This window comes from Musca autumnalis, unplaced genomic scaffold (assembly GCF_047663935.1).
Source record: "Musca autumnalis isolate F117 unplaced genomic scaffold, ASM4766393v1 scaffold_5, whole genome shotgun sequence".
NCBI lineage: Eukaryota > Metazoa > Arthropoda > Insecta > Diptera > Muscidae > Musca > Musca autumnalis.
The window spans coordinates 184,900,588-184,919,060 of NW_027412088.1; the positions used below are offsets into that span (position 1 = coordinate 184,900,588).

The 18,473-nt window shown below is 36.5% G+C and overlaps 1 protein-coding gene across 5 annotated transcripts in view; it reads right to left on the reverse strand.

The window, feature by feature from the left end:
* Positions 1-18,473, reverse strand: part of Pgant9 (polypeptide N-acetylgalactosaminyltransferase 9) — a 423,799-nt gene that overhangs the window by 36,370 nt on the left and 368,956 nt on the right. For 3 of the 5 annotated variants that reach the window (XM_073956149.1, XM_073956147.1, XM_073956148.1), the window contains 2 exons: positions 14,101-14,191; positions 13,601-13,711 (listed from right to left, as the gene is read on the reverse strand). In XM_073956149.1, coding sequence (XP_073812250.1) covers positions 13,601-13,711; positions 14,101-14,191 — 202 coding nt within the window. Of the gene's footprint in view, positions 1-12,483; positions 12,589-13,600; positions 13,712-14,100; positions 14,192-18,473 lie in introns of all 5 variants that reach the window. The other 2 variants (XM_073956150.1, XM_073956151.1) reach the window with 1 other exon arrangement.

Here is an 18,473-nt window from a genome sequence, read left to right on the forward strand (position 1 = left end):
TATAGACAGAAGACCTCTTGAGGTCATCTATAGACAGAAGACCCCTTGAGGTCTTCTATAGACAGAAGAGCTCTTGAGGTTTACTATAGACAGAAGACCTCTTCAGGTCTTCTATAGACAAAAGACCTCTTGACGTTTCTATTGACAGAAGGCCATTTGAAGTCTCTATAGGCAGAATACCTCTTCAGATCCTCTATAGACAGAAGACTTGCTGAGACCTAAAGATAGAAGACCTCTTGAGGTCTTCTATAGACAGAATACCTCTTCAGGTCTTCTATAGACAGAAGACCTCTTGACGTTTCTATTGACAGAAGGCCATTTGAAGTCTCTATAGACAGAAGACCTCTTGAGGTCTTCTATAGACAGAAGACCTCTTGAGGTCTTCGATAGACAGAAGATCTCTTGAGGTCTTCGATAGACAGAAGACCTCTTGAGGTCTTCTATAGACAGAAGACCTCTTGAGGACTTCTATATAGAGAAGACATCTTGAGATCTTCTATAGACAGAAGACTCCTTGAGGACTTCTATAGACAGAAGACCTCTTGAGATCTTTTATAGACAGAAGACCTCTTGAGGTCTTCTATAGACAGAAGATCTCTTGAGGTCTTCTATAGACAGAAGATCTCTTGAGGTCTTCGATAGACAGAAGATCTCTTGAGGTCTTCGATAGACAGAAGACCTCTTGAGGTCTTCTATAGACAGAAGACCTCTTGAGGACTTCTATATAGAGAAGACATCTTGAGATCTTCTATAGACAGAAGACTCCTTGAGGACTTCTATAGACAGAAGACCTCTTGAGATCTTTTATAGACAGAACACCTCTTGAGATCTTCCACAGACAGAAGACCTCTTGAGGTCTTCTATAGACAGAACACCTCTTGAGGTCTTCTATAGACAGAAGACCTCTTGACGTTTCTATTGACAGAAGGCCATTTGAAGTCTCTATAGACATAAGACCTCTTGAGGTCTTCTATAGACAGAAGACCTCTTGAGGTCATCTATAGACAGAAGACCGCTTGAGATCTTCTATAGACAGGAGACCTATTGAGGTCTTCTATAGAGAAAAGACATCTTGAGATCTTCTATAGACAGAAGACCATTTGAGGACTTCTATAGACAGAAGACCCCTTGAGATCTTTTATAGACAGAAGACCTCTTGAGGTATTCTACAGAGAAGACCTCTTGAGGTCTTCTATAGAGAGAAGACCTCTTGAGGACTTCTATATAGAGAAGACATCTTGAGATCTTCTGTAGACAGAAAACCTCTTGATGTCATCTATAGACAGAAGACCTCTTGAGGTTTTCTATAGACAGAAGACCTGTTGAGGTCTTCCATAGAGGGAAGGCTTCTTGAGATCTTCTATAAAGAGAAGAGCTCTTGAGTTTTTCTACTTGCAGAAGACCTCATGAGGTCTCTTCAGGTTTTATATAGGCAGAAGATCAGTGGAGATCTTCTGCATAGAGAAAAACCTTTGAGATCATAATGACAGATGCCTTCTACACGTATTCTATAGACAGAATAAGTTTCGAAGCCTTCTTTAAATAGAAGAGGCCATCTGACTGTTTTCTGTTGGGAGAAAACCAATTCAATAGACCTCTTGAGGTCTTCTATTTACCTATTGGGGTCTTTAATAGACCTCTTGAGTTTTTCTACAGACATCTTGAGGTATCTATATACTTTTTGAAACTTTTTATAGACTTCAAGGACGTCTTTAAGTCTTCCAATGATCTCCGGGGGTCCTTTAGCGGCCTCTTAAGGTCTTGTAAAGACCTATTATTGTTTTCTATAACCATATGTACTGTGTATTTTTTCCCATTAATAGTAGTATAAATGTAGAATCGCTTGTCGTAAATTAATTAACTAATAAAAGTAATTAATTAATTAAAAATTAAAGTAAATTTAAATTATAATTACTTTTTCGAATCAGCATTATTTGTTCACAGTTCATAGAGCGTATGAATGATGTCACAGCTCATACGTCACCATGGTTTCAACGAATATTTCTTTAATAAATTTTCATATTAAATAAATATCGACTTGTTATTCAAAATTTAATTCTCCGCACGTTTGTTTTTGCAATTATTATAAAACTATCTATTACGTTTTAATTGACAATTGTAAATTGTTAGTAGTGGTGCGCCACCGCATAAACATTTGCTGTTGGCTATAATAATAATCATAATTTAACAGTAATAATTTTATAATAATAAAAATACTTAAAATTATATAGCAAATATATTTGCAAATACCATAATGTAAATATAAATATGAATATATATGTATGTGAATATATATGTATATAAATAGCGCCACAAACTCCGTTAAAACATAAATAGCAATGATTAAATTGCCAATAGTTATTGAATTTATTGTCATCACAAAAACCAAACCACACCATAAAATAGAAGTGGCCATAACAAACTATTAGCGTGATTTTTAGTTATTTTTGTTGCCTAGAATAATAACGGCAGCAGCAGAGCAAATAGGCAGTTGCAGTGGGTGGTGAAAAAGCAATAATTCAGGTGAGCGGTGTAGATGTAAATTTGAAATTATTCTCATTAGTATACGAAATGTAAATAGTAATTTTTTTTATAAAACTCGTTTTAATCATTTCCTTCCTTTTCTTTATCTCCTTTTCACAGCTAATTAGTAGACATCAATAATTATCTAGAAAATGCAAACATTCTCCGTTAACCGAGCAGCCACTACAGCTAGCCGAAATACCTTAATAAATGATGGCAAATAAATTCATGGCATAAGCTAATTAGTATTCAAATGAAAAACGAAATGTTGTACAGATATGCAGCGACAAACGAAAATGTTGAAAATCCTTAAAAGGTCACCGCCATTCGCAATGAGAAGGATTCAGCAAGGGGTAAGTAAAGTGGCCTTCATTGTCCTGTTTTGCTACTTGCAAATAGCTAAATAGCTTCAGCGTACACATTTAAATGCCAATGCTGTTGATGTGCAGCCCAGGTAATGAAGCTGCGAATTCAAGGACTTGTCAATTTAGTTCATTTTGTATTGTTGTGTAAATTTGAATACGCTACGCCATTGTTGTACAATTTTAGTTAATTTTCCAGTGAAATGTTGTAGAAAATGTAAAATGAATAGGTAATTAGAGAAGTGATGATGGAACGTTTAAAAGTTTCTAAGATGAAGGATACACGATTTGCTTAGTCTTGAAGACTAATTTAATTCAATATCTTTTGATGTTGGGTTGTAGGAAAATAAATAAATGTTTCATAGATATTTGGAGCGTATTAATGCTGTCAGCATGTATACGCTCCCATAACTAATGTTTGCTTAGTTTAGTAAGATGAAATTTTTTGCAATATAAATTAAAGAAGCTTAAATTTCCTGAGGTAAAAAATTATCCACGTATTGAACATCTTTATAAGGACAATCGAAGATTTCTGTCATGTTGGGTTCTATTTTTATATAATTTGTAAGGAATTTACCATTGATAATTAGACCGGGGCTATTTGAAATCCTTAAGAGAGGCGTCGCGTTTCTGTTTGATATCTTCTAAGCAGCCTAGAGCACCAGAAAAAACATTTTCCCGTTTTTTGTTGGTTTTTTCACACTTCAACCATTTATTAGCAAAAAAAAAAAAAAAAAAAAAAAAAAAAAAACAATGGCTTGTTTGAAAGATACAAAATGATCAATAGAAATCCGTTGTGAAAAAAGAAGTCATGTCCATTTATACTTGAAAATCTTAGAAACCCTGTTTTTCACTATATTTACCATTATAAAACAAACAAGTAAAAAGTCGTTAAGTTCGGCCGGGCCGAACTTTTTATACCTTCCACCATAAAATAGTCTTAATTAAAATGGAATAATTAGGGTCCTTTCACAATTTTAGGTGGAAAAACTTTTCGACAATGGATAGACTCCTACTGCCTCCCACTATTGCTCTAATTACACTGTGAACACAAATGTTGGGGCAGAGATAATTCCTTTTGGAGATGAAAGCCCTTGGTGTGTGTATATTAAAAACCCCGAAGGACAGATGCGCCGTGAGTCGAACTTCCGCGTTATGGCGTGATGAAGTTTTTGCAAGAGACCCCGTAAGCCATCATGAATTAGCATTATATCCTTGTTTGTTGTTTTCGTAGAGCACTTAAGCAACAGTGAACAAAGATATAACGCCAATTCCTGATGGCCCACAGGGTCTCTAACAAAAATTTCATCACCTCATAACGCGGCAGTTCGGCTCACGGCGGATCTGTCCTTCGGTGTTCATAATATACTTACCAAGGCCTTTCTTCCCCAAGAGCAATTTTCCGTGCCCCAGACTTTCACCTCCATTTTGTTGCACAGTGTTATCTAATCTAATTCAAAAAAAAAAAAAAAAAAAAAAAGTGATCAGCTAGGTGAAAGGTACCACCTACGGGGCTATATCAAAGAGTCAACCTATCTTTAAATTTTTTTTGGCGGAAAAGTTTTATAGCTGCGTGGAACTTTAAGAGTCAAATTGAGGGTAGTTTCGTCAAAACAATGTAGACCCTCAAAAATGCACTCATGTTGACAAATTTTAGTGAAGAAATTTCGTGACCACAGAAAATTCCCGAAAATCGGGAGGTACAGTTATATGGAGGGATATACCAAAACATGGACCTATATTGACGATTATTTTTGAATAGACAAAATTGTAGCTAAAATTCTCAAAATACCGATCATTACAGCTAAAATTCTCAAAATACCGGAAATCGGGAGGTACCGTTATATGGGGCCTATACCAAAACATGAACCTATGTTGAAGATGTTTGGTGGAATGTTTCATGACCACTGAGGACCTCAAATGTCAAATTGCAGATAGTTCGGTTACAAATTGTGGCTAAAATTCTCAAAATACCGAAAATCGGCAGGTACCGTTATATGGGGGCTATACCAAAACATGGACCTATGTTGTCGATGTTTGGTGGAGATATTTCGTGACCGCTGAGAATCTCAAATGTCAAATTGCAGATAGTTCGGTTAAAAATTGTGGCTAAAATTCTCAAAATACCGAAAATCGGGAGGTACCGTTATATGGGGACTATACCAAAACATGGACCTATGCCCATATCTTTTGGGGTATAAATTTGTTGATCACTAGGAACCCTAAGTGCCAAATTATAGCTAATTCGGTCTGCAAATGTGTCGAAGAACGTCAAAATACCTCAAATCCGGAGGTACCGTTATATGGGGGCTATATCAAAGAGTGGACCGATATAGCCCATCTTCGAACTTAACCTGCCTATGGAAAAAAGACCCTCGGGTGCAAAATTTCAATTATTGCGGACGCTAGAGTGATTACAACAGACGGACGGACAGACGGACATGGCTAGATCGTCTTAGAATTTTATCCTGATCAAGAATATATATACTTTATAGGGTCGCAAATGATTAGTTCGATGTGTTACAAACGGAATGACAAACTTAATATACCCTCCATACTATGGTGGAGGGTATAAAAACACGAAATGGTCCATAGGAACCAACATTATTTTCGTTGTCAATGAACCCCAAAACGACGGTTTGGCTGTCAAAAAAAAGTGGATAAAAAACTTTAAATTAAAATGGGAAGGCTCGATTATCACCGTAGACATATCCTCTAGTAGACTTTTTTATGTCAGTTCAACCCCAGGAACCAGAAACGCGACGAGGCGATCAAGGTTTTTTCTTTCATACAAATCGCCTCGGCCTATTGACGATATTTATAAAAGTAGTTTTTCGAAATTAAGACGTATAATTAACGACATAACGTATACGCCATTCAATATTTGTTTCGATATCGATAAATGTTACCTTTGTAGTCATTAAAGGGCAAATGGAGCGGAAAATGCATATATCAAAACTCTATAAATCGTGAATAATAAAACAGCAGTAAGGAAAGGATCATAGTCGGGCGGGGCCGACTATATGATACCCTACACCACTCTTAATATGTCAAATTTATATGGGAGCTATATCCAAATCTGAACCGATTTCAATGTAATTTGGCACATTTATTTCTAGATCGAATTCAGTGACACATACCAAAATTCATTGAAATCGGACATATATAGCGTGTTTGGTGCAGCAAATACGTGAAATCGGCTGAAAATATATATGGGAGCTATATCCAAATTTTAACTGATTTCGATATAATTTGGCACATTTATTTCTAGATCGAATTCAGTGAAACATTCCAAATTTCATCGAAATCGGACATATATAGCGTGTTTGGTGCAGCAAATACGTGAAATCGGCCGAAAATATATATGGGAGCTATATCCAAATCTGAATCGATTTCGATATTATTTGGCACATTTATTTCTAGATCGAATTCAGTCACACATTCCAAATTTCATTGAAATCTGATATGTATAGCGTGTTTGGTGTAGCAAATACGTGAAATCGGCCGAAAATATATATGGGAGCTATATCCAAATTTAAACTGATTTCAATATTATTTGGCACATTTATTTCTAGACTGAATTCAAAATCACACATTCCGAATTTCATCAAAATCGGACGTATATAGCGTGTTTGGTGCAGTAAATACGTCAAATCGGCCGAATATATATATGGGAACTATATCCAAATCTGAACCGATTTTCACCAAAAGCTATAGCGTTCTTTATATGGCTAAAAAAATTATATTACCCAATTTTCAGTTGAATCGGACAAAAAATGCGACTTGTACGTTGCGAACAAAAATAAATGGACAGACGGACATGTATAAATCGACTCAGAAAGTTATTCTAGGTATATCCCCAAAAGGAACTATGGGTCTATCTCGTTTCATTATGCATATTACATACAAATGCACAAATACATAATATTCCTTACCACAGTGCGGTGTAGGGTATAAAAATAATAAAATCGATCTGAGAAGTGTCTTCTCTTTTGCTTAAAAGTTTGAAATGTTGATTGGGCGTATCCGAAAGTGCGAACCGATATAGGCTGTATATAAAGAGGACTCTGTGGTCGATTTTTAATTGTGTAGAAAATCACGTTACAATATTTTTCTTTGTATATTGGGGCGTATAATTGCCGTCAATATGTATACGCCACCTACCTCTACTTATCACTTAAAAAAATGGAAAAAATATTGGCCTTTTTTAAGTCTGCGATATGACCGTTCAAAGTGAAGAACCCGTTGTATTTCATGTGTAGAGGCGCAACCTAAAACGCTTTTTTCTCAAAATGGTTTGAAGTCGGTACCAACGATAGCCAGAAAACAGATGGACCTATCTGTAATATTTTGGTGAGCTTTTTAAACATTAAAAATATTGTCTTATTAAAAATATTGTCTGTAAGCGAGACAGTTTTTTTTTAATTATTTTCCCGAGTTTTTTTAGTTTATTTATTTTCAAGTAACAAGTTATGTACAATTCATAGTTTGTTTTCGCCTCAGCGTCATTTAGGCTTTATAGAGGCTAGTTGAAAGAGTTTTGGACAAAAGACGGGCATTTTTTTTGTTAAAATCGAAACTTTGACTTTGACAGTTCCAATTTTTTTAATACAAATCAATGGAATCAAATTTAAATGGAAGGTGCTTACACCTGGGAAGTTTTTGCGGATTCTGAAACTACAATGTTCATAGATGAGAAAAAACAAAAAAAAAAAAAAAAAACAAACGCCGGAGCGCTTTTTAAATAAATCGCGGTTCAAGTTGACATTTTTAGGGGTTGTTTAGGTTTTCACGATTTTGCTAAGAAACCGCAAGTTCTATCAAAATGAGACTGAAGAAGATGTTGTAGCTATGCAAATTCTCTACAAGATTGACCTTAATTATAGTTTCGTAGGTTTTACAACTTTTGAGATATAGAAGCTGAAATTGGGACAATTCAAATTCAATTCAATTCTGTATCGTTTCCTTATAAAACAATGTCATGACTGCAATTTCCCAAAAGGACAAGGGAGCTCAACAAAAGGACAAGGAAGCTCAACAAACCTACTTTTTATAGTCGAATCGGAAAGTTGAGTCTTATTACACCACTTGTATAGTGTAAAAAATACCCGAACATTGTAATTTAATTCATCACTTTCTTAGATGCCGATTTTCCCAGAAGAATAAATCAAAACCTTGATATGAAAACTTTGTACGAGGGGCACTCTGGCCTGGGCAACACACAGTGTCGCCAAGAGTCATTTGACATTTTTTTTTGAAAGTTTAACAGTTTTTAGCCTAAGCGTATTGTAAGGCGCATCTCCTTTCAATTCCACGTTTTGTCCGGTCAAACAGGCGCTGGTTGAATCGATGTGTGGGAGCTCGCATTGTCACGTGGCAGAACGATTCGTCTTCTCTTGTTCGTTTTTCGAATTCTTCAGGAGACTTCAAGCACAAAAATTGTAGTGTTACACTCAGAATTAGCCGTCCTACATTTCCCATAGTCGTATAGTCGCCACACGGTCAGTTTTGCCGAAGAAACAGGCGACCATTTGCTTCGAAGGTCTTCTTCCATGAACAGCTTTCGTTGCATTTGGCTCGCTTTCAAAGACCTAAACGGTCCATTCCTGTCTTGTTTAGAGCTTTTAAGCATAGATCCAAGATTCGTCGATCTTATAAATGTCGTTTGAAGCACTGCGATTGATTTTATTCACAATTTCTTTGCACCAATCCACAAGAGCCTTTTTTGAGCCATTGGTAAATTTTGCTGGATCCTGCGAGAAAAAAATCCATTTTTGCGGCCAGGTGTTCAGGCAATATCAAAAGTTAGTTGGTGGAAGAAATGCCCAAGGATACCTCTATCTCACGGTATATAACATGGCGACCATGCGTTATCCGTTAATTTTTTTCTTGCACAACGGCCGATTTTTGGCGTCCCTCACGACCTTCGTATTTTTGCGAGTGTTGGCCACGATTGATTTCATTAAGCCAGTTTTTCAAAGTGATAAAGGATGTCCCTTTATCGGCATACAAAAATTTAATTTGATCAATGCAATCTTGCCATGATTATCCACGTCAAAAAATGTAAAAAATTTTCACAAGTAAATTCCATTTTTGTTTGCAAAGTGATTTTTTTCATGTCACTGTATTCAACCCAATACTTGGTCGTATGTAAAACTGTCCTGAGTATGCTTAGGCTAAAAACTCTCAAACTTTCCAAAAAATGTCAAATGACGCCTGGCGGCAATGCGTGTTGCCTAGGTCAGAAGGTTTTTCAGTTCCCCTCGTATATACATAACGTCGTCATAACGTATACGATACGCCAGTAGTTTGAGCATGTTTCGAAGAATATCGGCTTTCTGTGAGCTGTGTGAACAATGTGCAATCAATGAAGCATTTAATTGTAGCTGAATCATGGTGTGAGAACCTATTGAGGTCACTAACAAGTAAAAAAGTATCAGTCGGCTTTGCCGACAGAGATATACCCTCAGCCTGTGTATATAAATACATACGTATTTTGGGAGTTTTAAACATTTTGGCCGCTTGATCCCACAAAAATGTTGATTAGGATTAAAGATCAAAATTTTTGCGGAGGAAATACTAAAAGGAATTTACACTCTTCGGGCTATTTGCTCAAGAAGTATGGACTGGCACCTGAAATAACTTTTACTGTCGTAATTGAGGCAGTGATTGTAAGTGGCTTCAACAAAAATCAAAGTGATTCGATATGAGGTCTTAAAGTGAACTTTTGTGTGGCAGGTACCGGATGGAGTGGACAAATATAGTCCATATTTCAACCTGATCTATATCTGGTAGATATATTAGGATGTGTAAAGTATAGATCAATTCAAGAGTTACCGTACGAACAATTTTTCCGAACATTTTTGAACTTTTGTGGGGGAGGTACCTGAAGGAGTGGACCGATATGGCTTATCTTCAAACTTAAACTATGTTTGGACAAAATATTACTAAGACCAGAGTTATCTTGCGCTCCAACCACATCACACGGTGTCATAGGTTTTTTTTTTTGCAACTTTCATGCTATTTTCTCAGGAAGTATGGACTTACCCCTGATGAAACTTGTACCGTCGTATGGAGGGCAGTGAATACAAGTTGCTAAAACAAAAATCAAAGCGATTCGAGAGATGGCCCTAAACTGAACTTTTCCGAAATTTTGTGTGGGAGGTACCCGAAGGAGTGGACCTATTGAGACCATATTGGAACCTCATATTACTCTGGTAGAAAGTTTACGCTATACAAAGTATGGACCAAATCGGTCACTCCCTTCAAGAGTTATCGTGCGCACAAATTTTCCGAACATTTTCGAACTTTTGTGGGGGAGGTACCGGAAGAAGTGGACCGATGTACATAGCTCATCTTCGAACTTAAACTAAGTTTGGGCAAAATATTACGAAAGCCAAAATTTGAACCGAATCGGTTCATCCGTTCGAGAGTTATCGTGCGCTCCAGCCAGCAGGACAGACAGACAGACAGACGGACGGACATGGCTAGATCGACTCAAAATTGTCTGAAACACATTTCGTCAAAACATACTTGGGGTCTAAAACCATTATTTCGATGAGGCACATTTTCATCGTATCAAAGTATATATACCCTCCTTAGCCTAAAGGCTGAGGGTATAAAAAGATTATCCTAAGAACCTATTAGTGTTTACCTAGAAGGAAAGTGAAAAATCTTCGATAGGGCAATTGTAGTGAAGGTTTAAATTTCGAAACATGGCTTCAGTTAGGGAAGCAGTAAATACCGTGTTACAATCACCTGAATACATTAGTAAACCAGGGCGTATAACTATTGCCATAAGGTATACGCCAGTATAGTTATATTTTGAAACATTGTCTTCAATTAGAATTTTTATGTTGAATTTTGGTAACGCGAACGGTTAACCTAGAAGGTGTAACGCAAAGTACCAGGACGATTTAAGATCTATTCTGAATTTGGGAGCAAGAAAATCTGAATCTTGCAGTCACCTATGTTTAAATTAGTTAGTGAAGTCGTATAAGTATTGTCATAGCTTATACGCCAATGCGGTCCATATAGTCAGAGAGTGGTTATTGCATAAAAAATAGGTGTGATATTTTTCTGTTACTTAAAAAAATTAAAGTTTAAAATTTTTTCAAAATGTATACCTTCAATTCAACTTTTTACCTTGACTTTTGTCTGTGAAAGTAATTACAATACATCTATTTGAATTTCCAGCCATAAAGTTTTGTCTTGTCGCCACTTAGGTAGATTAGGGCGTATGAGTACTGCCATAAAGTATGCAACAATGGAGTCAGTTAACTAGAAAGTTTTTATTAAATAAAAGCTTTGTTTCTGAACTAAAAAGTTTTTAAAATTTTTACGACTTTTACACATTTTACCCGAAAAACCGTTCCCGTACACAAAAAAGTTGTAAAATGTTCACTTCTCTTTAAATAAAAATGGCGCTGAATGGCGCTCTCTTTAAAAACTTTTTACTCGACAAATTTGAGCGTGTAAAACATAGTAACATAGTTGCCGGCGTCTGATTGGCTGATACGCCGACTTTGACATTTGTTTCAGTTTTTTTACGTATTTTCATTTTTTCCGTTCCCGAATTATTTAAAAAAAAACAACAATTGTGTGAGAAAATTTTTTTACAGTTTTCTCTTTTACGAGTTTTACTATTAAAAAGTACGGGAACGAAGCTAAAGTAGGAACAATCCAAAGACAATTTTTCTTCCTCATTCGAATTGATTTAGTTTCAAGTAACACAAGCGACATAGGCTTTTGGAAATCTATTCTGAATTCGGATGCAATGACAAACATTTTCTTTTAGCCACCGAAGTAAGAGAGGGCGTATAAGTATTGTCATAACATATACGCCATTATAGACAATAAATAGCAGCGTAGTAGTGTCTTTGATTTTCTTAAACTTTCAATTAAATTTGTTTTTCCTTGCCTTTTGGCTATGCCAAATTACAAAACATTTATCCGAATTTCCAGCCATAATATTCAATTGTTATCCTAGCACCAGCATTAAGACAATACCACCAGGACGGACATTGCCTTAAGTAAAACAAAAAACAATATAAATGACATTTAGCATTTTTAGTAAATCCCCTAAAGTATGCCATCATAATGCTTAAGTATCTCCAAGGAGATATGCAATGATTTATGAGGAATAAAAAAAAAATGGATTTAAATGAACTTTGGCCGCTGTGGAAGGAAGAAGATCATGTCATTTAACGTTATTAGGCCTTACCCCAAAAAAATATTTGTCAAGAAAAAATGTTAGAAATGAATTTTGAAATACGATTTTTTGATGTCAGGTGATTTATTAGAATTTTGCGTATTATTTTTGTTATTGTTGCCAAGCCATATTAAATAAATATCTTTTTTATTTGCCTGTTAAGCAGTGGTGGTGTGTTATCAGGTTTCCAAAACCAAAATTATGAATACTAAGAAAAAAAAAAAGAAGAAACGATGAACCAAAAGCAAGTTAAAGCATTTCGTAAAAAAAAGAAAATTAATTAAAATAATGTGTAACGATATTTTGAGGAACCCAAAATCCAAATTGTGTTGTTGTTTTGCAAATTAACTGAAAATTAAATATAGAAACAAATAAATCATAAAGTACCTGATTTCCACCCTGACCGTGACATTTATAAGGATCAACGGCACCTTGCATGTCGTCAGGTTTGGCGGCTGAATCGAGACACATATCGGTTTCGATATTGGCAATCTGTAATTGGTTGTTGTTGAGTTAAGTGGGGGTTATTATGCATATATTTCAAGAGATTCATATCATTATCAGTAGATAAAAAATTTTGTTAAGTGGTATTAGAAAAGGATTTTAAATACAATTTTAAGAAATTTAAATAAAATATTACAATTTTATTTATCAATTATACCAAAAAGGAATTATTTTTATAAAATTGTATAGTGACTCGTATGATTGTTGTCTCAATATTCAGTCGCACTTCTCTATAACGTAGCAGCTACTGACGAAGAATGACAACGTTATAGAGAAAATTCCTTATAAAAAAGACTCGCATTTGTATTTATTATCTGATTTATTATTTGATTTTGAAAAAAAAATTAATTTTTTTACAATATATTTATCAAGGAGGAATTTTCATTCAATATTAATACGCCACAAGTGTCATGTTTCTCAAAGTAAGTAAATTTCCCCTGTAATCGTTCACAGTACCTCTTGGCGTATGACTAACGACACAACGTATACGTTTTGTATGGTATTACAATTTACCGCCTAAAAGTATGCTTTGCAGCTTCTTAAATGTTATTTTTTTGTTATCCAACATCCATGTCTAATACCACTTAAGTTCAGAGAATCGCAGAGAGAAAAAAATAAATAAATAGTTAAACAATAACAATCAAAAGCATCAACATGCGTTTAGGCAAATACAAAGTTTTTGGGGGGTCAAAAGGGGAGGGCAGAAACAGTAGTGGAATATAAAGAAGGCACCATATATGTAGTATATGCAACCCATAACCATTAGATTTGTATTTTGTTTGTTATTTTTCGTTTTGGCTTGTTGTTTGGTAGTGGAATTTTGTTGTTTGGTAGTAGAGAGCGAAAAAATGCTTAAAGTTATTTGTAAAAAATTGCGGATTTTGTGGTTGGTTTGTTTGTTGGACAATTTTGTTTTTGTAATTTCAATTTGAACGGAGCTTGTGGCGGTCGCTTGGTTTGCTGCTGCTGCTGCTGTGAGTATGTGTTGTTTTTAACAAACCTGATTTCCTCCTTGATTGTGACAGGGATATAAGCCAACAGGCTTTTTCAAATCCTTTTTGCGTGCCGGTGAATCCAAACATGTACGACCGCCAGCACCTAAATTTCTTATCTGTGATGATGGTATTTATTTTTCGGTTTTTTGGGGGGAAGGATAATAAAATAAATGGTTAATATTTAAATATTGCAAATGGAATTTTATATGGATGGGGGGGGGGGGTCTTAAGTCATGTTAGGTCTTGGTTATTATTTGATAAGCAAAAAGTGGGTGAATGCTACTTTCAAACCAATTCATGTGCTGACTCTGAGGTCAGAGTGTCTGTGTATATGTATGTCTTTGGTTTCTTTGAGGTCTTGTTAGTTTTTCAGGGGGAACTTAGAAGGGTTTAAGTTGCCATGTTAGTTGGGGGTAGGGATTCACATTATAAATGTTAGTTTTCTTATTTTTGCTAAGCAGCATTATTATAGCATTTGTTTTTCTAAATACAAAAAAATACTTACCTCGCCATAGGCAACCGATTCACCTGGTATAAAGAGTTCAGGATACACATTGTCCAGATACCATTTAAAACTTTTGCAACCCAAACGTTCTCTGGAAGAAAAATATATAGAGTTGGAAGACATAAAAATATGATGATAAAGCACACTCAAATTTGCAATACATGTTAGAATACAACTAAAAGTATGCTTTAGTTTTTTTGGGTTTATTTTGTTTGACTAAAATTTGAAACCGTGAACATTGGGGTGTAATACATATTAAAAATATTCAAATATAAGAATAAATTTAAATTTACTACAGAGGAAAAATCATTTTATAAATTTGAAATATGAAAGTTTTGCAGAGCGGTAAGCCACTTTGAAAGTTATCTATTTACATACATCGGTCATTGGTACGTATAACTCACGACAGAACGTATACGCCATAGTGTAAGAGAAAATGATTGAAGAGTATTGATTGTATAGAGAGAATGCTCATAGGCCTTTAATTGAAATTCAGAAAGGGTCTATAGAAGCACTCTTTCTTTCAGAAAGGGTCTATAGAAGCACTTCTTTCAGAAAGGGTTTATAGAAGCACCCTTTCGGAAAGGTTCTATAGAAGCAGCTTTTCTTTCGGTAAGGGTATATAGAAGCAGCCTTTCTTTCAGAAAGGGGCTATAGAAGCACCCTGCAGGCGCAGCTTGTCTTTCAAAAAAGGTCTTTAGATGCAGACTTTCTTCAGAAAGGGGCTATAGAAGCAGCCTTTCATTCAGAAAGGAGCTATAGAAGCAGCCTTTCATTCAGAAAGGGCCTATAGAACCACCCTGTAGGTGCAGCTTGTCTTTCAAAAAATGCGTTTAGATGCACCATTTCTTCAGAAAGGGGCTATAGAAGCAGCCTTTCATTCAGAAAGGGGCTATAGAAGCAGCCTTTCATTCAGAAAGGGTCTATAAAAGCACCCTTTCCTTGAGAAAGGGCATATAGAAGCACCCTTTCCTTGAGAAAGGGTCTATAAAAGCACCCCTTCTTTCTATAGGTACAGCTTGTCTTTCAAAAAGGTCTTTAGATGCACCATTTCTAGAGAAAGGGGCTGTAGAAGCACCATTTTTTCAGAAATGGTCTATAGAAGCACCCTTTCTTTGAGAAAGGGTCTGTAGGTCCAGCTTGTCTTTCAAAAAGGGTCTTTAGATGAACAATTTCTTCAGAAAGGGTCTTTAGATGAACAATTTCTTCTGAAAGGGTCTGTAGAAGCAGCCTTTCATTCAGAAAGGGGCTATAGTAGCAGCCTTTCATTCAGAAAGGGTCTATAAAAGCACCCTTTCCTTGAGAAAGGGCCTATAGAAGCACCCTTTCCTTGAGAAAGGGTCTATAAAAGCACCCCTTCTTTCTATAGGTACAGCTTGTCTTTCAAAAAGGTCTTTAGATGCACCATTTCTAGAGAAAGTGGGTGTAGAAGCACCATTTTTTCAGAAAGGGCCTATAGAAGAACCCTTTCAGAAAGGGTCTATAGTGCCACCCTTTCGGAAAGGGTCTATGGAGGCACCCTTTCGGAAAGGGTCTATAGAAGAACCCTTTGGGAAAGGGTCTATAGAAGAACCCTTTCAGAAAGGGTCTATAGAAGCACTCTTTCTTTAAGAAAGGGTCTATAGAAGCACTCTTTCTTTAAGAAAGGGTCTATATAAGCACCCTTTCTTTAAGAAAGGGTCCGTAGAAGCACCCTTTCGGAAACGGTCTATAGAAGCACCCATTCTTTAAGAAAGGGTCCGTAGAAGCACCCTTTCAGAAAGGGTCTATAAAGCACCCTTTCTTTGAGAAAGGGTCCATAGAAGCACCGCTTCCTTCAAAAAGGGTCTATAGAAGAACCCTTTCTTTGAGAAAGGGTGTATAGAAGAACACTTTCTTTGAAAAAGGGTCTATAGAAGAACCCTTTCTTTGAGAAAGGGTCTATAGAAGAACCCTTTCTTTGAGAAAGGGTGTATAGAAGAACCCTTTCTTTGAAAAAGGGTCTATAGAAGAACCCTTTCTTTGAGAAAGGGTCTATAGAAGAACCCTTTCTTTGATAAAGGGTCTATAGAAGAACCCTTTCTTTGAGAAAGGGTCTATAGAAGAACCCTTTCTTGGAGAAAGGGTCTATAGAAGAATCCTTTCTTTGAGAAAGGGTCTATAGAAGAATCCTTTCTTTGAGAAAGGGTCTATAGAAGCACCCTTTCTTTGAGAAAGGGTCCATAGAAGAACCCTTTCTTTGAGAAAGGGTCTATAGAAGAACCCTTTCTTTGAGAAAGGGTCTATAGAAGAACCCTTTCTTTGAGAAAGGGTCTATAGAAGAACCCTTTCTTTGAGAAAGGGTCTATAGAAGAATCCTTTCTTTGAGAAAGGGTCTATAGAAGCACCCTTTCTTTGAGAAAGGGTCTATAGAAGCACCCTTTCTTTGAGAAAGGGTCTATAGAAGCACCCTTTCTTTGAGAAAGGGTCTATAGAAGCACCCTTTCTTTGAGAAAGGGTCTATAGAAGCACCCTTTCTTTGAGAAAGGGTCTATAGAAGCACCCTTTCTTTGAGAAAGGGTCTATAGAAGCACCCTTTCTTTGAGAAAGGGTCTATAGAAGCACCCTTTCTTTGAGAAAGGGTCTATAGAAGCACCCTTTCTTTGAGAAAGGGTCTATAGAAGCACCCTTTCTTTGAGAAAGGGTCTATAGAAGCACCCTTTCTTTGAGAAAGGGTCTATAGAAGCACCCTTTCTTTGAGAAAGGGTCTATAGAAGCACCCTTTCTTTGAGAAAGGGTCTATAGAAGCACCCTTTCTTTGAGAAAGGGTCTATAGAAGCACCCTTTCTTTGAGAAAGGGTCTATAGAAGCACCCTTTCTTTGAGAAAGGGTCTATAGAAGCACCCTTTCTTTGAGAAAGGGTCTATAGAAGCACCCTTTCTTTGAGAAAGGGTCTATAGAAGCACCCTTTCTTTGAGAAAGGGTCTATAGAAGCACCCTTTCTTTGAGAAAGGGTCTATAGAAGCACCCTTTCTTTGAGAAAGGGTCTATAGAAGCACCCTTTCTTTGAGAAAGGGTCTATAGAAGCACCCTTTCTTTGAGAAAGGGTCTATAGAAGCACCCTTTCTTTAAGAAAGGGTCTATAGAAGCACCCTTTCTTTGAGAAAGGGTCTATAGAAGCACCCTTTCTTTGAGAAAGGGTGTATAGAAGCACCCTTTCTTTGAGAAAGGGTGTATAGAAGCACCCTTTCTTTGAGAAAGGGTCTATAGAAGCACCCTTTCTTTGAGAAAGGGTCTATAGAAGCACCCTTTCTTTGAGAAAGGGTCTATAGAAGCACCCTTTCTTTGAGAAAGGGTCTATAGAAGCACCCTTTCTTTGAGAAAGGGTCTATAGAAGCACCCTTTCTTTGAGAAAGGGTCTATAGAAGCACCCTTTCTTTGAGAAAGGGTCGATAGAAGCACCCTTTCTTTGAGAAATGGTCTATAGAAGCACCCTTTCTTTGAGAAAGGGTCTATAGAAGCACCCTTTCTTTGAGAAAGGGTCTATAGAAGCACCCTTTCTTTGAGAAAGGGTCTATAGAAGCACCCTTTCTTTGAGAAAGGGTCTATAGAAGCATCTTTTTTTGAGAAAGGGTCTATAGAAGCACCCTTTCCTTGAGAAAGGATCTATAGAAGCACCCTTTCCTTGAGAAAGGATCTATAGAAGCACCCTTTCTTTGAGAAAGGGTCTATAAAAGCACCATTTCTTTGAGAAAGGGTCTATAGAAGCACCCTTTCTTAGAGAAAGGGTCTATAGAAGCACCCTTTCTTTGAGAAAGGGTCTATAGAAGCACCCTTTCTTTGAGAAAGGGTCTAAAGAAGCACCCTTTCTTTAAGAAAGGGTGTATAGAAGCACCCTTTCGTTGAGAAAGGGTCTATAGGAGCACTTCATCTGTCAGAAAGGGTCTATAGATGCACCATTTCTTTCAGAAAGGTCTATAGAACCACCCTTTCGGAAAGGGTCTATAGAAGGACCCATTCTTTCAGAAAGTTTCTATAGACGCACCATTTCTTTCAGAAAGATGCACCATTTCTTTCAGAAAGGGTCTATAGAAGCACCGCTTCTTTCAGAAAAGGTCTATAGGTGCACTTTATCTGTCAGAAAGGGTCTATAGATGCACCATTTCTTTCAGAAAGGGTCTATTGAAGCACCCTTTCTTTGAGAAAGGGTCTATAGAAGCACCCTTTCTTTGAGAAAGGGTCTATAGAAGCACCCTTTCTTTGAGAAAGGGTCTATAGAAGCACCCTTTCTTTGAGAAAGGGTCTATAGAAGCACCCTTTCTTTGAGAAAGGGTCTATAGAAGCACCCTTTCTTTGAGAAAGGGTCTATAGAAGCACCCTTTCTTTGAGAAAGGGTCTATAGAAGCATCTTTTTT